The sequence below is a fragment of the Salmo trutta genome, chromosome 23 (genome assembly GCF_901001165.1).
Source record: "Salmo trutta chromosome 23, fSalTru1.1, whole genome shotgun sequence".
Lineage (NCBI taxonomy): Eukaryota > Metazoa > Chordata > Actinopteri > Salmoniformes > Salmonidae > Salmo > Salmo trutta.
This window is the reverse complement of record NC_042979.1, coordinates 10,449,329-10,474,335: the sequence shown is the minus strand read 5'-3', so window position 1 is coordinate 10,474,335 and position 25,007 is coordinate 10,449,329. Positions and strand designations below refer to the sequence as shown.

At 39.9% G+C, this 25,007-nt stretch overlaps 12 protein-coding genes and 2 pseudogenes across 12 annotated transcripts; all 14 read right to left on the bottom strand.

The window, feature by feature from the left end:
* Positions 1 to 59: 59 nt before the first annotated feature.
* Positions 60 to 1,637, bottom strand: LOC115159305 (heat shock protein 30-like). Its single transcript, XM_029708882.1, has one exon. The coding sequence runs from the start codon at positions 843 to 845 to the stop codon at positions 201 to 203; it is 645 nt and encodes a 214-aa protein (XP_029564742.1). The 5' UTR covers positions 846 to 1,637; the 3' UTR covers positions 60 to 200.
* Positions 1,638 to 1,850: 213 nt separating this feature from the next.
* LOC115159312 (heat shock protein 30-like) lies at positions 1,851 to 3,428 on the bottom strand. Its single transcript, XM_029708888.1, has one exon. The coding sequence runs from the start codon at positions 2,634 to 2,636 to the stop codon at positions 1,992 to 1,994; it is 645 nt and encodes a 214-aa protein (XP_029564748.1). The 5' UTR covers positions 2,637 to 3,428; the 3' UTR covers positions 1,851 to 1,991.
* Positions 3,429 to 3,641: 213 nt separating this feature from the next.
* On the bottom strand, positions 3,642 to 4,842 carry LOC115159308 (heat shock protein 30-like). Its single transcript, XM_029708885.1, has one exon. The coding sequence runs from the start codon at positions 4,425 to 4,427 to the stop codon at positions 3,783 to 3,785; it is 645 nt and encodes a 214-aa protein (XP_029564745.1). The 5' UTR covers positions 4,428 to 4,842; the 3' UTR covers positions 3,642 to 3,782.
* Positions 4,843 to 5,284: 442 nt separating this feature from the next.
* Positions 5,285 to 7,009, bottom strand: LOC115159311 (heat shock protein 30-like). Its single transcript, XM_029708887.1, has one exon. It carries the CDS (start codon positions 6,215 to 6,217, stop codon positions 5,573 to 5,575), a length of 645 nt encoding a protein of 214 aa, XP_029564747.1. The 5' UTR covers positions 6,218 to 7,009; the 3' UTR covers positions 5,285 to 5,572.
* A 213-nt stretch (positions 7,010 to 7,222) lies between these two features.
* LOC115159304 (heat shock protein 30-like) lies at positions 7,223 to 8,800 on the bottom strand. The gene has a single exon (XM_029708881.1). The coding sequence runs from the start codon at positions 8,006 to 8,008 to the stop codon at positions 7,364 to 7,366; it is 645 nt and encodes a 214-aa protein (XP_029564741.1). The 5' UTR covers positions 8,009 to 8,800; the 3' UTR covers positions 7,223 to 7,363.
* A 213-nt stretch (positions 8,801 to 9,013) lies between these two features.
* On the bottom strand, positions 9,014 to 10,617 carry LOC115159306 (heat shock protein 30-like). The gene has a single exon (XM_029708883.1). The coding sequence runs from the start codon at positions 9,797 to 9,799 to the stop codon at positions 9,155 to 9,157; it is 645 nt and encodes a 214-aa protein (XP_029564743.1). The 5' UTR covers positions 9,800 to 10,617; the 3' UTR covers positions 9,014 to 9,154.
* Positions 10,618 to 10,675: 58 nt separating this feature from the next.
* Positions 10,676 to 12,382, bottom strand: LOC115159303 (heat shock protein 30-like). The gene has a single exon (XM_029708880.1). It carries the CDS (start codon positions 11,588 to 11,590, stop codon positions 10,946 to 10,948), a length of 645 nt encoding a protein of 214 aa, XP_029564740.1. The 5' UTR covers positions 11,591 to 12,382; the 3' UTR covers positions 10,676 to 10,945.
* Positions 12,383 to 12,595: 213 nt separating this feature from the next.
* On the bottom strand, positions 12,596 to 13,813 carry LOC115159307 (heat shock protein 30-like). Its single transcript, XM_029708884.1, has one exon. It carries the CDS (start codon positions 13,379 to 13,381, stop codon positions 12,737 to 12,739), a length of 645 nt encoding a protein of 214 aa, XP_029564744.1. The 5' UTR covers positions 13,382 to 13,813; the 3' UTR covers positions 12,596 to 12,736.
* A 438-nt stretch (positions 13,814 to 14,251) lies between these two features.
* On the bottom strand, positions 14,252 to 15,268 carry LOC115159310 (heat shock protein 30-like). Its single transcript, XM_029708886.1, has one exon. The coding sequence runs from the start codon at positions 15,169 to 15,171 to the stop codon at positions 14,527 to 14,529; it is 645 nt and encodes a 214-aa protein (XP_029564746.1). The 5' UTR covers positions 15,172 to 15,268; the 3' UTR covers positions 14,252 to 14,526.
* A 772-nt stretch (positions 15,269 to 16,040) lies between these two features.
* On the bottom strand, positions 16,041 to 17,753 carry LOC115159299 (heat shock protein 30-like; annotated as a pseudogene).
* An 84-nt stretch (positions 17,754 to 17,837) lies between these two features.
* LOC115159301 (heat shock protein 30-like) lies at positions 17,838 to 19,544 on the bottom strand (annotated as a pseudogene).
* Positions 19,545 to 19,757: 213 nt separating this feature from the next.
* Positions 19,758 to 20,641, bottom strand: LOC115159300 (heat shock protein 30-like). The gene has a single exon (XM_029708877.1). It carries the CDS (start codon positions 20,541 to 20,543, stop codon positions 19,899 to 19,901), a length of 645 nt encoding a protein of 214 aa, XP_029564737.1. The 5' UTR covers positions 20,544 to 20,641; the 3' UTR covers positions 19,758 to 19,898.
* Positions 20,642 to 21,414: 773 nt separating this feature from the next.
* On the bottom strand, positions 21,415 to 22,433 carry LOC115159297 (heat shock protein 30). The gene has a single exon (XM_029708876.1). The coding sequence runs from the start codon at positions 22,333 to 22,335 to the stop codon at positions 21,691 to 21,693; it is 645 nt and encodes a 214-aa protein (XP_029564736.1). The 5' UTR covers positions 22,336 to 22,433; the 3' UTR covers positions 21,415 to 21,690.
* A 773-nt stretch (positions 22,434 to 23,206) lies between these two features.
* LOC115159295 (heat shock protein 30-like) lies at positions 23,207 to 24,919 on the bottom strand. Its single transcript, XM_029708874.1, has one exon. The coding sequence runs from the start codon at positions 24,125 to 24,127 to the stop codon at positions 23,483 to 23,485; it is 645 nt and encodes a 214-aa protein (XP_029564734.1). The 5' UTR covers positions 24,128 to 24,919; the 3' UTR covers positions 23,207 to 23,482.
* Between the last annotated feature and the right edge of the window lie 88 nt (positions 24,920 to 25,007).

Sequence of the window (25,007 nt, the reverse complement as noted above, 5' to 3'; positions counted from 1 at the left end):
TTGATGAGAAATAATGGTCATTATGCTGATATCCATTGAAGAGATTATAACAACTGCAATATTCTGTAAAATTGTATATTTTATTGATTAAATTAAATAGCATGTCATATTGATTGTTACAAGATATGAAATGTAAATGCATACTGTATCATAACATGAAAAATATTTATTAGAAAATGTATCATCCAGTGAAATAAAAATCAGTCCTCATGTGAAATGGTGTTCTCTTGATTCTTCTGTGTGTCGGTGGTGCTTCCCTCTGTCTTTGACAGGAATTGTGGGGTTTTCACATCCAGGCTACAGTTGATGGGCACCACTCTCTCTGCCACCTCCTCCTCAGCAGATAATGGATTATTTTGTGCCTGGATGTGGAGCTTCCCGTCATGAGCCAGGGAGCAGGTGACTGTCTCAGGATTCACCCGTTCAGGCAGATCAAACTCTTGTCTGAACTCTTGACATCTGTAAGAGTATGAGCCTTCCCCACCATCCAGCTTCTTCTCTGTCTTCCCACTGACTTTCAGCTTCCTGCCCACCTGCTTGACAGACAGCTCCTCTGGTGAAAAGTCTTTAGTGTCCAGTGTGAGGGCAAAGCCGTCTCCCTCCTTATCCAGCTTGTAGGAGACTGGTTGGATGGCCACAGAGGATGGGACATTGTCCAACTCTTCAAAGATGTGCTGCTGGAGTTTCTCCATCAGCTCTAGACTGCTCTTGATCTCCAGCAGGTTTCTCTGCAGTAGATCCCGCTGGCTGAGAAGAGGTCGGACCTCTGGCCATAGACTGCGCACAGGCCAGTAGAAGTCCATCAATGGGCTGAGGGAAGACTGGAATCCTCGGGAACACAGCATCTTCAGTCAATGTTGAGTGTTGAGTCTTGTGTGTTCAGTGTTGGATGTATTGGTTTCTGTCTCAGCAGGGGGACTTTCACAGCTTTTATATGCTGCCACTCGGAGCTCCAGTGTCTTCAGGAACTTTCCTGTCATTACCACAGTTCTCCACTGGGTGACACACTGCAGGGAAGTGGTGACGTCACTCCAGCCAGCTTCTAAATCAGGAAGTTCAGTAACAAGCTGGATGGAGTCAACCGTCATGAGATATTAGTGGTGCTGTACTTAAAGCAGGTCACCTTTTAATGGTTTCACTGATGAATGATTCACTTAACTTAAATATATTTATGACTTTTAAAAGTGTTTTGAACCATGTTGCTTTTCACATTTACGGTATTGATAGATCATCTATATTCTGTGACATGCAATAGTATCAGCAAAGTCGAACAAAATTGGACAAAAGATCACAAGCTATGTTTTAAAGAGAGTTTTCACCACAGGAGTCAGTGCAAGAGAGGTCAAAATATAATTGGACACATTCTAAAATAATCCAGTGAAAAATCATATTTTGAAGAAAATAAATGCAGATTGTACTGCATTATGAAATTGGTCATGTGTTGATTTTATGTTATTATAATATAGTTGAAAACGGAAAAATGTTTGTTTGGCATTATGTTTGTCATATATTTTCGTCTGTTTTTGAATAACTAAAAATAATATTTTCTAGAAGGTGTGGAAACTATTCACTCACATTCAATGTTCTAAAACAGGACACTTGCTCAAAAAGGCCTACATTTCAAACCCTGACAAGTTCACATAACATTTGCTTTCAGAAGTCAGGTTTATAGACATGTCATAAACATGATAGAATCAGAACATTTTTAGGAGAGCTTTTTGAAAATTGAGTTTATTGAAAATGTTCACAGAAAAAAATATCAGGCCAGTGAGCTTTTTGGAAAGTTAACTTTTGATGAGAAATAATGGTCATTATGCTGATATCCATTGAAGAGATTATAACAACTGCAATATTCTGTAAAATTGTATATTTTATTGATTAAATTAAATAGCATGTCATATTGATTGTTACAAGATATGAAATGTAAATGCATACTGTATCATCACATGAAAAATATTTATTAGAAAATGTATCATCCAGTGAAATAAAAATCAGTCCTCATGTGAAATGGTGTTCTCTTGATTCTTCTGTGTGTCGGTGGTGCTTCCCTCTGTCTTTGACAGGAATTGTGGGGTTTTCACATCCAGGCTACAGTTGATGGGCACCACTCTCTCTGCCACCTCCTCCTCAGCAGATAATGGATTATTTTGTGCCTGGATGTGGAGCTTCCCGTCATGAGCCAGGGAGCAGGTGACTGTCTCAGGATTCACCCGTTCAGGCAGATCAAACTCTTGTCTGAACTCTTGACATCTGTAAGAGTATGAGCCTTCCCCACCATCCAGCTTCTTCTCTGTCTTCCCACTGACTTTCAGCTTCCTGCCCACCTGCTTGACAGACAGCTCCTCTGGTGAAAAGTCTTTAGTGTCCAGTGTGAGGGCAAAGCCGTCTCCCTCCTTATCCAGCTTGTAGGAGACTGGTTGGATAGCCACAGAGGATGGGACATTGTCCAACTCTTCAAAGATGTGCTGCTGGAGTTTCTCCATCAGCTCCAGACTGCTCTTGATCTCCAGCAGGTTTCTCTGCAGTAGATCCCGCTGGCTGAGAAGAGGTCGGACCTCTGGCCATAGACTGCGCACAGGCCAGTAGAAGTCCATCAATGGGCTGAGGGAAGACTGGAATCCTCGGGAACACAGCATCTTCAGTCAATGTTGAGTGTTGAGTCTTGTGTGTTCAGTGTTGGATGTATTGGTTTCTGTCTCAGCAGGGGGACTTTCACAGCTTTTATATGCTGCCACTCGGAGCACCAGTGTCTTCAGGAACTTTCCTGTCATTACCACAGTTCTCCACTGGGTGACACACTGCAGGGAAGTGGTGACGTCACTCCAGCCAGCTTCTAAATCAGGAAGTTCAGTAACAAGCTGGATGGAGTCAACCGTCCTGAGATATTAGTGGTGCTGTACTTAAAGCAGGTCACCTTTTAATGGTTTCACTGATGAATGATTCACTTAACTTAAATATATTTATGACTTTTAAAAGTGTTTTGAACCATGTTGCTTTTCACATTTACGGTATTGATAGATCATCTATATTCTGTGACATGCAATAGTATCAGCAAAGTCGAACAAAATTGGACAAAAGATCACAAGCTACGTTTTAAAGAGAGTTTTCACCACAGGAGTCAGTGCAAGAGAGGTCAAAATATAATTGGACACATTCTAAAATAATCCAGTGAAAAATCATATTTTGAAGAAAATAAATGCAGATTGTACTGCATTATGAAATTGGTCATGTGTTGATTTTATGTTATTATAATATAGTTGAAAACGGAAAAATGTTTGTTTGGCATTATGTTTGTCATATATTTTCGTCTGTTTTTTAATAACTAAAAATAATATTTTCTAGAAGGTGTGGAAACTATTCACTCACATTCAATGTTCTAAAACAGGACACTTGCTCAAAAAGGCCTACATTTCAAACCCTGACAAGTTCACATAACATTTGCTTTCAGAAGTCAGGTTTATAGACATGTCATAAACATGATAGAATCAGAACATTTTTAGGAGAGCTTTTTGAAAATTGAGTTTATTGAAAATGTTCACAGAAAAAAATATCAGGCCAGTGAGCTTTTTGGAAAGTTAACTTTTGATGAGAAATAATGGTCATTATGCTGATATCCATTGAAGAGATTATAACAACTGCAATATTCTGTAAAATTGTATATTTTATTGATTAAATTAAATAGCATGTCATATTGATTGTTACAAGATATGAAATGTAAATGCATACTGTATCATAACATGAAAAATATTTATTAGAAAATGTATCATCCAGTGAAATAAAAATCAGTCCTCATGTGAAATGGTGTTCTCTTGATTCTTCTGTGTGTCGGTGGTGCTTCCCTCTGTCTTTGACAGGAATTGTGGGGTTTTCACATCCAGGCTACAGTTGATGGGCACCACTCTCTCTGCCACCTCCTCCTCAGCAGATAATGGATTATTTTGTGCCTGGATGTGGAGCTTCCCGTCATGAGCCAGGGAGCAGGTGACTGTCTCAGGATTCACCCGTTCAGGCAGATCAAACTCTTGTCTGAACTCTTGACATCTGTAAGAGTATGAGCCTTCCCCACCATCCAGCTTCTTCTCTGTCTTCCCACTGACTTTCAGCTTCCTGCCCACCTGCTTGACAGACAGCTCCTCTGGTGAAAAGTCTTTAGTGTCCAGTGTGAGGGCAAAGCCGTCTCCCTCCTTATCCAGCTTGTAGGAGACTGGTTGGATGGCCACAGAGGATGGGACATTGTCCAACTCTTCAAAGATGTGCTGCTGGAGTTTCTCCATCAGCTCTAGACTGCTCTTGATCTCCAGCAGGTTTCTCTGCAGTAGATCCCGCTGGCTGAGAAGAGGTCGGACCTCTGGCCATAGACTGCGCACAGGCCAGTAGAAGTCCATCAATGGGCTGAGGGAAGACTGGAATCCTCGGGAACACAGCATCTTCAGTCAATGTTGAGTGTTGAGTCTTGTGTGTTCAGTGTTGGATGTATTGGTTTCTGTCTCAGCAGGGGGACTTTCACAGCTTTTATATGCTGCCACTCGGAGCTCCAGTGTCTTCAGGAACTTTCCTGTCATTGCCACAGTTCTCCACTGGGTGACACACTGCAGGGAAGTGGTGACGTCACTCCAGCCAGCTTCTAAATCAGGAAGTTCAGTAACAAGCTGGATGGAGTCAACCGTCCTGAGATATTAGTGGTGCTGTACTTAAAGCAGGTCACCTTTTAATGGTTTCACTGATGAATGATTCACTTAACTTAAATATATTTATGACTTTTAAAAGTGTTTTGAACCATGTTGCTTTTCACATTTACGGTATTGATAGATCATCTATATTCTGTGACATGCAATAGTATTAGCAAAGTCGAACAAACTTGGACAAAAGATCACAAGCTATGTTTTAAAGAAAGTTTTCATCACAGGAGTCAGTGCAAGAGAGGTCAAAATATAATTGGACACATTCTAAAATAATCCAGTGAAAAATCATATTTTGAAGAAAATAAATGCAGATTGTACTGCATTATGAAATTGGTCATGTGTTGATTTTATGTTATTATAATATAGTTGAAAACGGAAAAATGTTTGTTTGGCATTATGTTTGTCATATATTTTCGTCTGTTTTTTAATAACTAAAAATAATATTTTCTAGAAGGTGTGGAAACTATTCAATCACATTCAATGATCTAAAACAGGACACTTGCTCAAAAAGGCCTACATTTCAAACCCTGACAAGTTCACATAACATTTGCTTTCAGAAGTCAGGTTTATAGACATGTCATAAACATGATAGAATCAGAACATTTTTAGGAGAGCTTTTTGAAAATTGAGTTTATTGAAAATGTTCACAGAAAAAATATCAGGCCAGTGAGCTTTTTGGAAAGTTAACTTTTGATGAGAAATAATGGTCATTATGCTGATATCCATTGAAGAGATTATAACAACTGCAATATTCTGTAAAATTGTATATTTTATTGATTAAATTAAATAGCATGTCATATTGATTGTTACAAGATATGAAATGTAAATGCATACTGTATCATAACATGAAAAATATTTATTAGAAAATGTATCATCCAGTGAAATAAAAATCAGTCCTCATGTGAAATGGTGTTCTCTTGATTCTTCTGTGTGTCGGTGGTGCTTCCCTCTGTCTTTGACAGGAATTGTGGGGTTTTCACATCCAGGCTACAGTTGATGGGCACCACTCTCTCTGCCACCTCCTCCTCAGCAGATAATGGATTATTTTGTGCCTGGATGTGGAGCTTCCCGTCATGAGCCAGGGAGCAGGTGACTGTCTCAGGATTCACCCGTTCAGGCAGATCAAACTCTTGTCTGAACTCTTTACATCTGTAAGAGTATGAGCCTTCCCCACCATCCAGCTTCTTCTCTGTCTTCCCACTGACTTTCAGCTTCCTGCCCACCTGCTTGACAGACAGCTCCTCTGGTGAAAAGTCTTTAGTGTCCAGTGTGAGGGCAAAGCCGTCTCCCTCCTTATCCAGCTTGTAGGAGACTGGTTGGATGGCCACAGAGGATGGGACATTGTCCAACTCTTCAAAGATGTGCTGCTGGAGTTTCTCCATCAGCTCCAGACTGCTCTTGATCTCCAGCAGGTTTCTCTGCAGTAGATCCCGCTGGCTGAGAAGAGGTCGGACCTCTGGCCATAGACTGCGCACAGGCCAGTAGAAGTCCATCAATGGGCTGAGGGAAGACTGGAATCCTCGGGAACACAGCATCTTCAGTCAATGTTGAGTGTTGAGTCTTGTGTGTTCAGTGTTGGATGTATTGGTTTCTGTCTCAGCAGGGGGACTTTCACAGCTTTTATATGCTGCCACTCGGAGCACCAGTGTCTTCAGGAACTTTCCTGTCATTACCACAGTTCTCCACTGGGTGACACACTGCAGGGAAGTGGTGACGTCACTCCAGCCAGCTTCTAAATCAGGAAGTTCAGTAACAAGCTGGATGGAGTCAACCGTCCTGAGATATTAGTGGTGCTGTACTTAAAGCAGGTCACCTTTTAATGGTTTCACTGATGAATGATTCACTTAACTTAAATATATTTATGACTTTTAAAAGTGTTTTGAACCATGTTGCTTTTCACATTTACGGTATTGATAGATCATCTATATTCTGTGACATGCAATAGTATCAGCAAAGTCGAACAAAATTGGACAAAAGATCACAAGCTACGTTTTAAAGAGAGTTTTCACCACAGGAGTCAGTGCAAGAGAGGTCAAAATATAATTGGACACATTCTAAAATAATCCAGTGAAAAATCATATTTTGAAGAAAATAAATGCAGATTGTACTGCATTATGAAATTGGTCATGTGTTGATTTTATGTTATTATAATATAGTTGAAAACGGAAAAATGTTTGTTTGGCATTATGTTTGTCATATATTTTCGTCTGTTTTTTAATAACTAAAAATAATATTTTCTAGAAGGTGTGGAAACTATTCACTCACATTCAATGTTCTAAAACAGGACACTTGCTCAAAAAGGCCTACATTTCAAACCCTGACAAGTTCACATAACATTTGCTTTCAGAAGTCAGGTTTATAGACATGTCATAAACATGATAGAATCAGAACATTTTTAGGAGAGCTTTTTGAAAATTGAGTTTATTGAAAATGTTCACAGAAAAAAATATCAGGCCAGTGAGCTTTTTGGAAAGTTAACTTTTGATGAGAAATAATGGTCATTATGCTGATATCCATTGAAGAGATTATAACAACTGCAATATTCTGTAAAATTGTATATTTTATTGATTAAATTAAATAGCATGTCATATTGATTGTTACAAGATATGAAATGTAAATGCATACTGTATCATAACATGAAAAATATTTATTAGAAAATGTATCATCCAGTGAAATAAAAATCAGTCCTCATGTGAAATGGTGTTCTCTTGATTCTTCTGTGTGTCGGTGGTGCTTCCCTCTGTCTTTGACAGGAATTGTGGGGTTTTCACATCCAGGCTACAGTTGATGGGCACCACTCTCTCTGCCACCTCCTCCTCAGCAGATAATGGATTATTTTGTGCCTGGATGTGGAGCTTCCCGTCATGAGCCAGGGAGCAGGTGACTGTCTCAGGATTCACCCGTTCAGGCAGATCAAACTCTTGTCTGAACTCTTGACATCTGTAAGAGTATGAGCCTTCCCCACCATCCAGCTTCTTCTCTGTCTTCCCACTGACTTTCAGCTTCCTGCCCACCTGCTTGACAGACAGCTCCTCTGGTGAAAAGTCTTTAGTGTCCAGTGTGAGGGCAAAGCCGTCTCCCTCCTTATCCAGCTTGTAGGAGACTGGTTGGATGGCCACAGAGGATGGGACATTGTCCAACTCTTCAAAGATGTGCTGCTGGAGTTTCTCCATCAGCTCTAGACTGCTCTTGATCTCCAGCAGGTTTCTCTGCAGTAGATCCCGCTGGCTGAGAAGAGGTCGGACCTCTGGCCATAGACTGCGCACAGGCCAGTAGAAGTCCATCAATGGGCTGAGGGAAGACTGGAATCCTCGGGAACACAGCATCTTCAGTCAATGTTGAGTGTTGAGTCTTGTGTGTTCAGTGTTGGATGTATTGGTTTCTGTCTCAGCAGGGGGACTTTCACAGCTTTTATATGCTGCCACTCGGAGCTCCAGTGTCTTCAGGAACTTTCCTGTCATTGCCACAGTTCTCCACTGGGTGACACACTGCAGGGAAGTGGTGACGTCACTCCAGCCAGCTTCTAAATCAGGAAGTTCAGTAACAAGCTGGATGGAGTCAACCGTCCTGAGATATTAGTGGTGCTGTACTTAAAGCAGGTCACCTTTTAATGGTTTCACTGATGAATGATTCACTTAACTTAAATATATTTATGACTTTTAAAAGTGTTTTGAACCATGTTGCTTTTCACATTTACGGTATTGATAGATCATCTATATTCTGTGACATGCAATAGTATCAGCAAAGTCGAACAAAATTGGACAAAAGATCACAAGCTATGTTTTAAAGAAAGTTTTCATCACAGGAGTCAGTGCAAGAGAGGTCAAAATATAATTGGACACATTCTAAAATAATCCAGTGAAAAATCATATTTTGAAGAAAATAAATGCAGATTGTACTGCATTATGAAATTGGTCATGTGTTGATTTTATGTTATTATAATATAGTTGAAAACGGAAAAATGTTTGTTTGGCATTATGTTTGTCATATATTTTCGTCTGTTTTTTAATAACTAAAAATAATATTTTCTAGAAGGTGTGGAAACTATTCACTCACATTCAATGATCTAAAACAGGACACTTGCTCAAAAAGGCCTACATTTCAAACCCTGACAAGTTCACATAACATTTGCTTTCAGAAGTCAGGTTTATAGACATGTCATAAACATGATAGAATCAGAACATTTTTAGGAGAGCTTTTTGAAAATTGAGTTTATTGAAAATGTTCACAGAAAAAAATATCAGGCCAGTGAGCTTTTTGGAAAGTTAACTTTTGATGAGAAATAATGGTCATTATGCTGATATCCATTGAAGAGATTATAACAACTGCAATATTCTGTAAAATTGTATATTTTATTGATTAAATTAAATAGCATGTCATATTGATTGTTACAAGATATGAAATGTAAATGCATACTGTATCATAACATGAAAAATATTTATTAGAAAATGTATCATCCAGTGAAATAAAAATCAGTCCTCATGTGAAATGGTGTTCTCTTGATTCTTCTGTGTGTCGGTGGTGCTTCCCTCTGTCTTTGACAGGAATTGTGGGGTTTTCACATCCAGGCTACAGTTGATGGGCACCACTCTCTCTGCCACCTCCTCCTCAGCAGATAATGGATTATTTTGTGCCTGGATGTGGAGCTTCCCGTCATGAGCCAGGGAGCAGGTGACTGTCTCAGGATTCACCCGTTCAGGCAGATCAAACTCTTGTCTGAACTCTTTACATCTGTAAGAGTATGAGCCTTCCCCACCATCCAGCTTCTTCTCTGTCTTCCCACTGACTTTCAGCTTCCTGCCCACCTGCTTGACAGACAGCTCCTCTGGTGAAAAGTCTTTAGTGTCCAGTGTGAGGGCAAAGCCGTCTCCCTCCTTATCCAGCTTGTAGGAGACTGGTTGGATGGCCACAGAGGATGGGACATTGTCCAACTCTTCAAAGATGTGCTGCTGGAGTTTCTCCATCAGCTCCAGACTGCTCTTGATCTCCAGCAGGTTTCTCTGCAGTAGATCCCGCTGGCTGAGAAGAGGTCGGACCTCTGGCCATAGACTGCGCACAGGCCAGTAGAAGTCCATCAATGGGCTGAGGGAAGACTGGAATCCTCGGGAACACAGCATCTTCAGTCAATGTTGAGTGTTGAGTCTTGTGTGTTCAGTGTTGGATGTATTGGTTTCTGTCTCAGCAGGGGGACTTTCACAGCTTTTATATGCTGCCACTCGGAGCACCAGTGTCTTCAGGAACTTTCCTGTCATTACCACAGTTCTCCACTGGGTGACACACTGCAGGGAAGTGGTGACGTCACTCCAGCCAGCTTCTAAATCAGGAAGTTCAGTAACAAGCTGGATGGAGTCAACCGTCCTGAGATATTAGTGGTGCTGTACTTAAAGCAGGTCACCTTTTAATGGTTTCACTGATGAATGATTCACTTAACTTAAATATATTTATGACTTTTAAAAGTGTTTTGAACCATGTTGCTTTTCACATTTACGGTATTGATGGATCATCTATATTCTGTGACATGCAATAGTATCAGCAAAGTCGAACAAAATTGGACAAAAGATCACAAGCTACGTTTTAAAGAGAGTTTTCACCACAGGAGTCAGTGCAAGAGAGGTCAAAATATAATTGGACACATTCTAAAATAATCCAGTGAAAAATCATATTTTGAAGAAAATAAATGCAGATTGTACTGCATTATGAAATTGGTCATGTGTTTATTTTATGTTATTATAATATAGTTGAAAACGGAAAAATGTTTGTTTGGTATTATGTTTGTCATGTATTTTCGTCTGTTTTTTAATAACTAAAAATAATATTTTCTAGAAGGTGTGGAAACTATTCACTCACATTCAATGATCTAAAACAGGACACTTGCTCAAAAAGGCCTACATTTCAAACCCTGACAAGTTCACATAACATTTGCTTTCGGAAGTCAGGTTTATAGACATGTCATAAACATGATAGAATCAGAACATTTTTAGGAGAGCTTTTTGAAAATTGAGTTTATTGAAAATGTTCACAGAAAAAAATATCAGGCCAGTGAGCTTTTTGGAAAGTTAACTTTTGATGAGAAATAATGGTCATTATGCTGATATCCATTGAAGAGATTATAACAACTGCAATATTCTGTAAAATTGTATATATTATTGATTAAATTAAATAGCATGTCATATTGATTGTTACAAGATATGAAATGTAAATGCATACTGTATCATAACATGAAAAATATTTATTAGAAAATGTATCATCCAGTGAAATAAAAATCAGTCCTCATGTGAAATGGTGTTCTCTTGATTCTTCTGTGTGTCGGTGGTGCTTCCCTCTGTCTTTGACAGGAATTGTGGGGTTTTCACATCCAGGCTACAGTTGATGGGCACCACTCTCTCTGCCACCTCCTCCTCAGCAGATAATGGATTATTTTGTGCCTGGATGTGGAGCTTCCCGTCATGAGCCAGGGAGCAGGTGACTGTCTCAGGATTCACCCGTTCAGGCAGATCAAACTCTTGTCTGAACTCTTGACATCTGTAAGAGTATGAGCCTTCCCCACCATCCAGCTTCTTCTCTGTCTTCCCACTGACTTTCAGCTTCCTGCCCACCTGCTTGACAGACAGCTCCTCTGGTGAAAAGTCTTTAGTGTCCAGTGTGAGGGCAAAGCCGTCTCCCTCCTTATCCAGCTTGTAGGAGACTGGTTGGATGGCCACAGAGGATGGGACATTGTCCAACTCTTCAAAGATGTGCTGCTGGAGTTTCTCCATCAGCTCCAGACTGCTCTTGATCTCCAGCAGGTTTCTCTGCAGTAGATCCCGCTGGCTGAGAAGAGGTCGGACCTCTGGCCATAGACTGCGCACAGGCCAGTAGAAGTCCATCAATGGGCTGAGGGAAGACTGGAATCCTCGGGAACACAGCATCTTCAGTCAATGTTGAGTGTTGAGTCTTGTGTGTTCAGTGTTGGATGTATTGGTTTCTGTCTCAGCAGGGGGACTTTCACAGCTTTTATATGCTGCCACTCGGAGCACCAGTGTCTTCAGGAACTTTCCTGTCATTACCACAGTTCTCCACTGGGTGACACACTGCAGGGAAGTGGTGACGTCACTCCAGCCAGCTTCTAAATCAGGAAGTTCAGTAACAAGCTGGATGGAGTCAACCGTCCTGAGATATTAGTGGTGCTGTACTTAAAGCAGGTCACCTTTTAATGGTTTCACTGATGAATGATTCACTTAACTTAAATATATTTATGACTTTTAAAAGTGTTTTGAACCATGTTGCTTTTCACATTTACGGTATTGATAGATCATCTATATTCTGTGACATGCAATAGTATCAGCAAAGTCGAACAAAATTGGACAAAAGATCACAAGCTACGTTTTAAAGAGAGTTTTCACCACAGGAGTCAGTGCAAGAGAGGTCAAAATATAATTGGACACATTCTAAAATAATCCAGTGAAAAATCATATTTTGAAGAAAATAAATGCAGATTGTACTGCATTATGAAATTGGTCATGTGTTGATTTTATGTTATTATAATATAGTTGAAAACGGAAAAATGTTTGTTTGGCATTATGTTTGTCATATATTTTCGTCTGTTTTTTAATAACTAAAAATAATATTTTCTAGAAGGTGTGGAAACTATTCACTCACATTCAATGTTCTAAAACAGGACACTTGCTCAAAAAGGCCTACATTTCAAACCCTGACAAGTTCACATAACATTTGCTTTCAGAAGTCAGGTTTATAGACATGTCATAAACATGATAGAATCAGAACATTTTTAGGAGAGCTTTTTGAAAATTGAGTTTATTGAAAATGTTCACAGAAAAAAATATCAGGCCAGTGAGCTTTTTGGAAAGTTAACTTTTGATGAGAAATAATGGTCATTATGCTGATATCCATTGAAGAGATTATAACAACTGCAATATTCTGTAAAATTGTATATTTTATTGATTAAATTAAATAGCATGTCATATTGATTGTTACAAGATATGAAATGTAAATGCATACTGTATCATAACATGAAAAATATTTATTAGAAAATGTATCATCCAGTGAAATAAAAATCAGTCCTCATGTGAAATGGTGTTCTCTTGATTCTTCTGTGTGTCGGTGGTGCTTCCCTCTGTCTTTGACAGGAATTGTGGGGTTTTCACATCCAGGCTACAGTTGATGGGCACCACTCTCTCTGCCACCTCCTCCTCAGCAGATAATGGATTATTTTGTGCCTGGATGTGGAGCTTCCCGTCATGAGCCAGGGAGCAGGTGACTGTCTCAGGATTCACCCGTTCAGGCAGATCAAACTCTTGTCTGAACTCTTGACATCTGTAAGAGTATGAGCCTTCCCCACCATCCAGCTTCTTCTCTGTCTTCCCACTGACTTTCAGCTTCCTGCCCACCTGCTTGACAGACAGCTCCTCTGGTGAAAAGTCTTTAGTGTCCAGTGTGAGGGCAAAGCCGTCTCCCTCCTTATCCAGCTTGTAGGAGACTGGTTGGATGGCCACAGAGGATGGGACATTGTCCAACTCTTCAAAGATGTGCTGCTGGAGTTTCTCCATCAGCTCTAGACTGCTCTTGATCTCCAGCAGGTTTCTCTGCAGTAGATCCCGCTGGCTGAGAAGAGGTCGGACCTCTGGCCATAGACTGCGCACAGGCCAGTAGAAGTCCATCAATGGGCTGAGGGAAGACTGGAATCCTCGGGAACACAGCATCTTCAGTCAATGTTGAGTGTTGAGTCTTGTGTGTTCAGTGTTGGATGTATTGGTTTCTGTCTCAGCAGGGGGACTTTCACAGCTTTTATATGCTGCCACTCGGAGCTCCAGTGTCTTCAGGAACTTTCCTGTCATTGCCACAGTTCTCCACTGGGTGACACACTGCAGGGAAGTGGTGACGTCACTCCAGCCAGCTTCTAAATCAGGAAGTTCAGTAACAAGCTGGATGGAGTCCACCGTCCTGAGATATTAGTGGTGCTGTACTTAAAGCAGGTCACCTTTTAATGGTTTCACTGATGAATGATTCACTTAACTTAAATATATTTATGACTTTTAAAAGTGTTTTGAACCATGTTGCTTTTCACATTTACGGTATTGATAGATCATCTATATTCTGTGACATGCAATAGTATCAGCAAAGTCGAACAAACTTGGACAAAAGATCACAAGCTATGTTTTAAAGAAAGTTTTCATCACAGGAGTCAGTGCAAGAGAGGTCAAAATATAATTGGACACATTCTAAAATAATCCAGTGAAAAATCATATTTTGAAGAAAATAAATGCAGATTGTACTGCATTATGAAATTGGTCATGTGTTTATTTTATGTTATTATAATATAGTTGAAAACGGAAAAATGTTTGTTTGGTATTATGTTTGTCATATATTTTCGTCTGTTTTTGAATAACTAAAAATAATATTTTCTAGAAGGTGTGGAAACTATTCACTCACATTCAATGATCTAAAACAGGACACTTGCTCAAAAAGGCCTACATTTCAAACCCTGACAAGTTCACATAACATTTGCTTTCAGAAGTCAGGTTTATAGACATGTCATAAACATGATAGAATCAGAACATTTTTAGGAGAGCTTTTTGAAAATTGAGTTTATTGAAAATGTTCACAGAAAAAAATATCAGGCCAGTGAGCTTTTTGGAAAGTTAACTTTTGATGAGAAATAATGGTCATTATGCTGATATCCATTGAAGAGATTATAACAACTGCAATATTCTGTAAAATTGTATATTTATTGATTAAATTAAATAGCATGTCATATTGATTGTTACAAGATATGAAATGTAAATGCATACTGTATCATAACATGAAAAATATTTATTAGAAAATGTATCATCCAGTGAAATAAAAATCAGTCCTCATGTGAAATGGTGTTCTCTTGATTCTTCTGTGTGTCGGTGGTGCTTCCCTCTGTCTTTGACAGGAATTGTGGGGTTTTCACATCCAGGCTACAGTTGATGGGCACCACTCTCTCTGCCACCTCCTCCTCAGCAGATAATGGATTATTTTGTGCCTGGATGTGGAGCTTCCCGTCATGAGCCAGGGAGCAGGTGACTGTCTCAGGATTCACCCGTTCAGGCAGATCAAACTCTTGTCTGAACTCTTGACATCTGTAAGAGTATGAGCCTTCCCCACCATCCAGCTTCTTCTCTGTCTTCCCACTGACTTTCAGCTTCCTGCCCACCTGCTTGACAGACAGCTCCTCTGGTGAAAAGTCTTTAGTGTCCAGTGTGAGGGCAAAGCCGTCTCCCTCCTTATCCAGCTTGTAGGAGACTGGTTGGATGGCCACAGAGGATGGGACATTGTCCAACTCTTCAAAGATGTGCTGCTGGAGTTTCTCCATCAGCTCCAGACTGCTCTTGATCTCCAGCAGGTTTCTCTGCAGTAGATCCCGCTGGCTGAGAAGAGGTCGGACCTCTGGCCATAGACTGCGCACAGGCCAGTAGAAGTCCATCAATGGGCTGAGGGAAGACTGGAATCCTCGGGAACACAGCATCTTCAGTCAATGTTGAGTGTTGAGTCTTGTGTGTTCAGTGTTGGATGTATTGGTTTCTGTCTCAGCAGGGGGACTTTCACAGCTTTTATATGCTGCCACTCGGAGTTCCAGTGTCTTCAGGAACTTTCCTGTCATTGCCACAGTTCTCCACTGGGTGACACACTGCAGGGAAGTGGTGACGTCACTCCAGCCAGCTTCTAAATCAGGAAGTTCAGTAACAAGCTGGATGGAGTCCACCGTCCTGAGATATTAGTGGTGCTGTACTTAAAGCAGGTCACCTTTTAATGGTTTCACTGATGAATGATTCACTTAACTTAAATATATTTATGACTTTAAAATTATTTTGAACCATGTTGCTTTTCACATTTACGGTATTGATGGATCATCTATATTCTGTGACATGCAATAGTATCAGCAAAGTCGAACAAAATTGGACAAAAGATCACAAGCTACGTTTTAAAGAGAGTTTTCACCACAGGAGTCAGTGCAAGAGAGGTCAAAATATAATTGGACACATTCTAAAATAATCCAGTGAAAAATCATATTTTGAAGAAAATAAATGCAGATTGTACTGCATTATGAAATTGGTCATGTGTTTATTTTATGTTATTATAATATAGTTGAAAACGGAAAAATGTTTGTTTGGTATTATGTTTGTCATGTATTTTCGTCTGTTTTTTAATAACTAAAAATAATATTTTCTAGAAGGTGTGGAAACTATTCACTCACATTCAATGATCTAAAACAGGACACTTGCTCAAAAAGGCCTACATTTCAAACCCTGACAAGTTCACATAACATTTGCTTTCGGAAGTCAGGTTTATAGACATGTCATAAACATGATAGAATCAGAACATTTTTAGGAGAGCTTTTTGAAAATTGAGTTTATTGAAAATGTTCACAGAAAAAAATATCAGGCCAGTGAGCTTTTTGGAAAGTTAACTTTTGATGAGAAATAATGGTCATTATGCTGATATCCATTGAAGAGATTATAACAACTGCAATATTCTGTAAAATTGTATATTTATTGATTAAATTAAATAGCATGTCATATTGATTGTTACAAGATATGAAATGTAAATGCATACTGTATCATAACATGAAAAATATTTATTAGAAAATGTATCATCCAGTGAAATAAAAATCAGTCCTCATGTGAAATGGTGTTCTCTTGATTCTTCTGTGTGTCGGTGGTGCTTCCCTCTGTCTTTGACAGGAATTGTGGGGTTTTCACATCCAGGCTACAGTTGATGGGCACCACTCTCTCTGCCACCTCCTCCTCAGCAGATAATGGATTATTTTGTGCCTGGATGTGGAGCTTCCCGTCATGAGCCAGGGAGCAGGTGACTGTCTCAGGATTCACCCGTTCAGGCAGATCAAACTCTTGTCCTGAACTCTTGACATCTGTAAGAGTATGAGCCTTCCCCACCATCCAGCTTCTTCTCTGTCTTCCCACTGACTTTCAGCTTCCTGCCCACCTGCTTGACAGACAGCTCCTCTGGTGAAAAGTCTTTAGTGTCCAGTGTGAGGGCAAAGCCGTCTCCCTCCTTATCCAGCTTGTAGGAGACTGGTTGGATGGCCACAGAGGATGGGACATTGTCCAACTCTTCAAAGATGTGCTGCTGGAGTTTCTCCATCAGCTCCAGACTGCTCTTGATCTCCAGCAGGTTTCTCTGCAGTAGATCCCGCTGGCTGAGAAGAGGTCGGACCTCTGGCCATAGACTGCGCACAGGCCAGTAGAAGTCCATCAATGGGCTGAGGGAAGACTGGAATCCTCGGGAACACAGCATCTTCAGTCAATGTTGAGTGTTGAGTCTTGTGTGTTCAGTGTTGGATGTATTGGTTTCTGTCTCAGCAGGGGGACTTTCACAGCTTTTATATGCTGCCACTCGGAGCTCCAGTGTCTTCAGGAACTTTCCTGTCATTGCCACAGTTCTCCACTGGGTGACACACTGCAGGGAAGTGGTGACGTCACTCCAGCCAGCTTCTAAATCAGGAAGTTCAGTAACAAGCTGGATGGAGTCCACCGTCCTGAGATATTAGTGGTGCTGTACTTAAAGCAGGTCACCTTTTAATGGTTTCACTGATGAATGATTCACTTAACTTAAATATATTTATGACTTTTAAAAGTGTTTTGAACCATGTTGCTTTTCACATTTACGGTATTGATAGATCATCTATATTCTGTGACATGCAATAGTATCAGCAAAGTCGAACAAAATTGGACAAAAGATCACAAGCTATGTTTTAAAGAGAGTTTTCACCACAGGAGTCAGTGCAAGAGAGGTCAAAATATAATTGGACACATTCTAAAATAATCCAGTGAAAAATCATATTTTGAAGAAAATAAATGCAGATTGTACTGCATTATGAAATTGGTCATGTGTTTATTTTATGTTATTATAATATAGTTGAAAACGGAAAAATGTTTGTTTGGCATTATGTTTGTCATATATTTTCGTCTGTTTTTTAATAACTAAAAATAATATTTTCTAGAAGGTGTGGAAACTATTCACTCACATTCAATGTTCTAAAACAGGACACTTGCTCAAAAAGGCCTACATTTCAAACCCTGACAAGTTCACATAACATTTGCTTTCAGAAGTCAGGTTTATAGACATGTCATAAACATGATAGAATCAGAACATTTTTAGGAGAGCTTTTTGAAAATTGAGTTTATTGAAAATGTTCACAGAAAAAAATATCAGGCCAGTGAGCTTTTTGGAAAGTTAACTTTTGATGAGAAATAATGGTCATTATGCTGATATCCATTGAAGAGATTATAACAACTGCAATATTCTGTAAAATTGTATATATTATTGATTAAATTAAATAGCATGTCATATTGATTGTTACAAGATATGAAATGTAAATGCATACTGTATCATAACATGAAAAATATTTATTAGAAAATGTATCATCCAGTGAAATAAAAATCAGTCCTCATGTGAAATGGTGTTCTCTTGATTCTTCTGTGTGTCGGTGGTGCTTCCCTCTGTCTTTGACAGGAATTGTGGGGTTTTCACATCCAGGCTACAGTTGATGGGCACCACTCTCTCTGCCACCTCCTCCTCAGCAGATAATGGATTCTTTGGTGCCTGGATGTGGAGCTTCCCGTCATGATCCAGGGAGCAGGTGACTGTCTCAGGATTCACCCGTTCAGGCAGATCAAACTCTTGCCTGAACTCTTGACATCTGTAAGAGTATGAGCCTTCCCCACCATCCAGCTTCTTCTCTGTCTTCCCACTGACTTTCAGCTTCCTGCCCACCTGCTTGACTGACAGCTCCTCTGGTGAAAAGTCTTTAGTGTCCAGTGTGAGGGCAAAGCCGTCTCCCTCCTTATCCAGCTTGTAGGAGACTGGTTGGATGGCCACAGAGGATGGGACATTGTCCAACTCTTCAAAGATGTGCTGCTGGAGTTTCTCCATCAGCTCCAGACTGCTCTTGATCTCCAGCAGGTTTCTCTGCAGTAGATCCCGCTGGCTGAGAAGAGGTCGGACCTCTGGCCATAGACTGCGCACAGGTCAGTAGAAGTCCATCAATGGGCTGAGGGAAGACTGGAATCCTCGGGAACACAGCATCTTCAGTCAATGTTGAGTGTTGAGTCTTGTGTGTTCAGTGTTGGATGTATTGGTTTCTGTCTCAGCAGGGGGACTTTCACAGCTTTTATATGCTGCCACTCGGAGCTCCAGTGTCTTCAGGAACTTTCCTGTCATTACCACAGTTCTCCACTGGGTGACACACTGCAGGGAAGTGGTGACGTCACTCCAGCCAGCTTCTAAATCAGGAAGTTCAGTAACAAGCTGGATGGAGTCAACCGTCCTGAGATATTAGTGGTGCTGTACTTAAAGCAGGTCACCTTTTAATGGTTTCACTGATGAATGATTCACTTAACTTAAATATATTTATGACTTTTAAAAGTGTTTTGAACCATGTTGCTTTTCACATTTACGGTATTGATAGATCATCTATATTCTGTGACATGCAATAGTATCAGCAAAGTCGAACAAAATTGGACAAAAGATCACAAGCTACGTTTTAAAGAGAGTTTTCACCACAGGAGTCAGTGCAAGAGAGGTCAAAATATAATTGGACACATTCTAAAATAATCCAGTGAAAAATCATATTTTGAAGAAAATAAATGCAGATTGTACTGCATTATGAAATTGGTCATGTGTTGATTTTATGTTATTATAATATAGTTGAAAACGGAAAAATGTTTGTTTGGCATTATGTTTGTCATATATTTTCGTCTGTTTTTTAATAACTAAAAATAATATTTTCTAGAAGGTGTGGAAACTATTCACTCACATTCAATGTTCTAAAACAGGACACTTGCTCAAAAAGGCCTACATTTCAAACCCTGACAAGTTCACATAACATTTGCTTTCAGAAGTCAGGTTTATAGACATGTCATAAACATGATAGAATCAGAACATTTTTAGGAGAGCTTTTTGAAAATTGAGTTTATTGAAAATGTTCACAGAAAAAAATATCAGGCCAGTGAGCTTTTTGGAAAGTTAACTTTTGATGAGAAATAATGGTCATTATGCTGATATCCATTGAAGAGATTATAACAACTGCAATATTCTGTAAAATTGTATATTTTATTGATTAAATTAAATAGCATGTCATATTGATTGTTACAAGATATGAAATGTAAATGCATACTGTATCATAACATGAAAAATATTTATTAGAAAATGTATCATCCAGTGAAATAAAAATCAGTCCTCATGTGAAATGGTGTTCTCTTGATTCTTCTGTGTGTCGGTGGTGCTTCCCTCTGTCTTTGACAGGAATTGTGGGGTTTTCACATCCAGGCTACAGTTGATGGGCACCACTCTCTCTGCCACCTCCTCCTCAGCAGATAATGGATTATTTTGTGCCTGGATGTGGAGCTTCCCGTCATGAGCCAGGGAGCAGGTGACTGTCTCAGGATTCACCCGTTCAGGCAGATCAAACTCTTGTCTGAACTCTTGACATCTGTAAGAGTATGAGCCTTCCCCACCATCCAGCTTCTTCTCTGTCTTCCCACTGACTTTCAGCTTCCTGCCCACCTGCTTGACAGACAGCTCCTCTGGTGAAAAGTCTTTAGTGTCCAGTGTGAGGGCAAAGCCGTCTCCCTCCTTATCCAGCTTGTAGGAGACTGGTTGGATGGCCACAGAGGATGGGACATTGTCCAACTCTTCAAAGATGTGCTGCTGGAGTTTCTCCATCAGCTCTAGACTGCTCTTGATCTCCAGCAGGTTTCTCTGCAGTAGATCCCGCTGGCTGAGAAGAGGTCGGACCTCTGGCCATAGACTGCGCACAGGCCAGTAGAAGTCCATCAATGGGCTGAGGGAAGACTGGAATCCTCGGGAACACAGCATCTTCAGTCAATGTTGAGTGTTGAGTCTTGTGTGTTCAGTGTTGGATGTATTGGTTTCTGTCTCAGCAGGGGGACTTTCACAGCTTTTATATGCTGCCACTCGGAGCTACCAGTGTCTTCAGGAACTTTCCTGTCATTGCCACAGTTCTCCACTGGGTGACACACTGCAGGGAAGTGGTGACGTCACTCCAGCCAGCTTCTAAATCAGGAAGTTCAGTAACAAGCTGGATGGAGTCAACCGTCCTGAGATATTAGTGGTGCTGTACTTAAAGCAGGTCACCTTTTAATGGTTTCACTGATGAATGATTCACTTAACTTAAATATATTTATGACTTTTAAAAGTGTTTTGAACCATGTTGCTTTTCACATTTACGGTATTGATAGATCATCTATATTCTGTGACATGCAATAGTATCAGCAAAGTCGAACAAAATTGGACAAAAGATCACAAGCTATGTTTTAAAGAGAGTTTTCACCACAGGAGTCAGTGCAAGAGAGGTCAAAATATAATTGGACACATTCTAAAATAATCCAGTGAAAAATCATATTTTGAAGAAAATAAATGCAGATTGTACTGCATTATGAAATTGGTCATGTGTTGATTTTATGTTATTATAATATAGTTGAAAACGGAAAAATGTTTGTTTGGCATTATGTTTGTCATATATTTTCGTCTGTTTTTTAATAACTAAAAATAATATTTTCTAGAAGGTGTGGAAACTATTCACTCACATTCAATGTTCTAAAACAGGACACTTGCTCAAAAAGGCCTACATTTCAAACCCTGACAAGTTCACATAACATTTGCTTTCAGAAGTCAGGTTTATAGACATGTCATAAACATGATAGAATCAGAACATTTTTAGGAGAGCTTTTTGAAAATTGAGTTTATTGAAAATGTTCACAGAAAAAAATATCAGGCCAGTGAGCTTTTTGGAAAGTTAACTTTTGATGAGAAATAATGGTCATTATGCTGATATCCATTGAAGAGATTATAACAACTGCAATATTCTGTAAAATTGTATATTTTATTGATTAAATTAAATAGCATGTCATATTGATTGTTACAAGATATGAAATGTAAATGCATACTGTATCATAACATGAAAAATATTTATTAGAAAATGTATCATCCAGTGAAATAAAAATCAGTCCTCATGTGAAATGGTGTTCTCTTGATTCTTCTGTGTGTCGGTGGTGCTTCCCTCTGTCTTTGACAGGAATTGTGGGGTTTTCACATCCAGGCTACAGTTGATGGGCACCACTCTCTCTGCCACCTCCTCCTCAGCAGATAATGGATTCTTTGGTGCCTGGATGTGGAGCTTCCCGTCATGAGCCAGGGAGCAGGTGACTGTCTCAGGATTCACCCGTTCAGGCAGATCAAACTCTTGTCTGAACTCTTGACATCTGTAAGAGTATGAGCCTTCCCCACCATCCAGCTTCTTCTCTGTCTTCCCACTGACTTTCAGCTTCCTGCCCACCTGCTTGACAGACAGCTCCTCTGGTGAAAAGTCTTTAGTGTCCAGTGTGAGGGCAAAGCCGTCTCCCTCCTTATCCAGCTTGTAGGAGACTGGTTGGATGGCCACAGAGGATGGGACATTGTCCAACTCTTCAAAGATGTGCTGCTGGAGTTTCTCCATCAGCTCCAGACTGCTCTTGATCTCCAGCAGGTTTCTCTGCAGTAGATCCCGCTGGCTGAGAAGAGGTCGGACCTCTGGCCATAGACTGCGCACAGGCCAGTAGAAGTCCATCAATGGGCTGAGGGAAGACTGGAATCCTCGGGAACACAGCATCTTCAGTCAATGTTGAGTGTTGAGTCTTGTGTGTTCAGTGTTGGATGTATTGGTTTCTGTCTCAGCAGGGGGACTTTCACAGCTTTTATATGCTGCCACTCGGAGCTACCAGTGTCTTCAGGAACTTTCCTGTCATTACCACAGTTCTCCACTGGGTGACACACTGCAGGGAAGTGGTGACGTCACTCCAGCCAGCTTCTAAATCAGGAAGTTCAGTAACAAGCTGGATGGAGTCAACCGTCCTGAGATATTAGTGGTGCTGTACTTAAAGCAGGTCACCTTTTAATGGTTTCACTGATGAATGATTCACTTAACTTAAATATATTTATGACTTTTAAAAGTGTTTTGAACCATGTTGCTTTTCACATTTACGGTATTGATAGATCATCTATATTCTGTGACATGCAATAGTATCAGCAAAGTCGAACAAAATTGGACAAAAGATCACAAGCTATGTTTTAAAGAGAGTTTTCACCACAGGAGTCAGTGCAAGAGAGGTCAAAATATAATTGGACACATTCTAAAATAATCCAGTGAAAAATCATATTTTGAAGAAAATAAATGCAGATTGTACTGCATTATGAAATTGGTCATGTGTTGATTTTATGTTATTATAATATAGTTGAAAACGGAAAAATGTTTGTTTGGCATTATGTTTGTCATATATTTTCGTCTGTTTTTGAATAACTAAAAATAATATTTTCTAGAAGGTGTGGAAACTATTCACTCACATTCAATGTTCTAAAACAGGACACTTGCTCAAAAAGGCCTACATTTCAAACCCTGACAAGTTCACATAACATTTGCTTTCAGAAGTCAGGTTTATAGACATGTCATAAACATGATAGAATCAGAACATTTTTAGGAGAGCTTTTTGAAAATTGAGTTTATTGAAAATGTTCACAGAAAAAAATATCAGGCCAGTGAGCTTTTTGGAAAGTTAACTTTTGATGAGAAATAATGGTCATTATGCTGATATCCATTGAAGAGATTATAACAACTGCAATATTCTGTAAAATTGTATATTTTATTGATTAAATTAAATAGCATGTCATATTGATTGTTACAAGATATGAAATGTAAATGCATACTGTATCATAACATGAAAAATATTTATTAGAAAATGTATCATCCAGTGAAATAAAAATCAGTCCTCATGTGAAATGGTGTTCTCTTGATTCTTCTGTGTGTCGGTGGTGCTTCCCTCTGTCTTTGACAGGAATTGTGGGGTTTTCACATCCAGGCTACAGTTGATGGGCACCACTCTCTCTGCCACCTCCTCCTCAGCAGATAATGGATTATTTTGTGCCTGGATGTGGAGCTTCCCGTCATGAGCCAGGGAGCAGGTGACTGTCTCAGGATTCACCCGTTCAGGCAGATCAAACTCTTGTCTGAACTCTTGACATCTGTAAGAGTATGAGCCTTCCCCACCATCCAGCTTCTTCTCTGTCTTCCCACTGACTTTCAGCTTCCTGCCCACCTGCTTGACAGACAGCTCCTCTGGTGAAAAGTCTTTAGTGTCCAGTGTGAGGGCAAAGCCGTCTCCCTCCTTATCCAGCTTGTAGGAGACTGGTTGGATGGCCACAGAGGATGGGACATTGTCCAACTCTTCAAAGATGTGCTGCTGGAGTTTCTCCATCAGCTCTAGACTGCTCTTGATCTCCAGCAGGTTTCTCTGCAGTAGATCCCGCTGGCTGAGAAGAGGTCGGACCTCTGGCCATAGACTGCGCACAGGCCAGTAGAAGTCCATCAATGGGCTGAGGGAAGACTGGAATCCTCGGGAACACAGCATCTTCAGTCAATGTTGAGTGTTGAGTCTTGTGTGTTCAGTGTTGGATGTATTGGTTTCTGTCTCAGCAGGGGGACTTTCACAGCTTTTATATGCTGCCACTCGGAGCACCAGTGTCTTCAGGAACTTTCCTGTCATTGCCACAGTTCTCCACTGGGTGACACACTGCAGGGAAGTGGTGACGTCACTCCAGCCAGCTTCTAAATCAGGAAGTTCAGTAACAAGCTGGATGGAGTCAACCGTCCTGAGATATTAGTGGTGCTGTACTTAAAGCAGGTCACCTTTTAATGGTTTCACTGATGAATGATTCACTTAACTTAAATATATTTATGACTTTTAAAAGTGTTTTGAACCATGTTGCTTTTCACATTTACGGTATTGATAGATCATCTATATTCTGTGACATGCAATAGTATCAGCAAAGTCGAACAAAATTGGACAAAAGATCACAAGCTACGTTTTAAAGAGAGTTTTCACCACAGGAGTCAGTGCAAGAGAGGTCAAAATATAATTGGACACATTCTAAAATAATCCAGTGAAAAATCATATTTTGAAGAAAATAAATGCAGATTGTACTGCATTATGAAATTGGTCATGTGTTGATTTTATGTTATTATAATATAGTTGAAAACGGAAAAATGTTTGTTTGGCATTATGTTTGTCATATATTTTCGTCTGTTTTTTAATAACTAAAAATAATATTTTCTAGAAGGTGTGGAAACTATTCACTCACATTCAATGTTCTAAAACAGGACACTTGCTCAAAAAGGCCTACATTTCAAACCCTGACAAGTTCACATAACATTTGCTTTCAGAAGTCAGGTTTATAGACATGTCATAAACATGATAGAATCAGAACATTTTTAGGAGAGCTTTTTGAAAA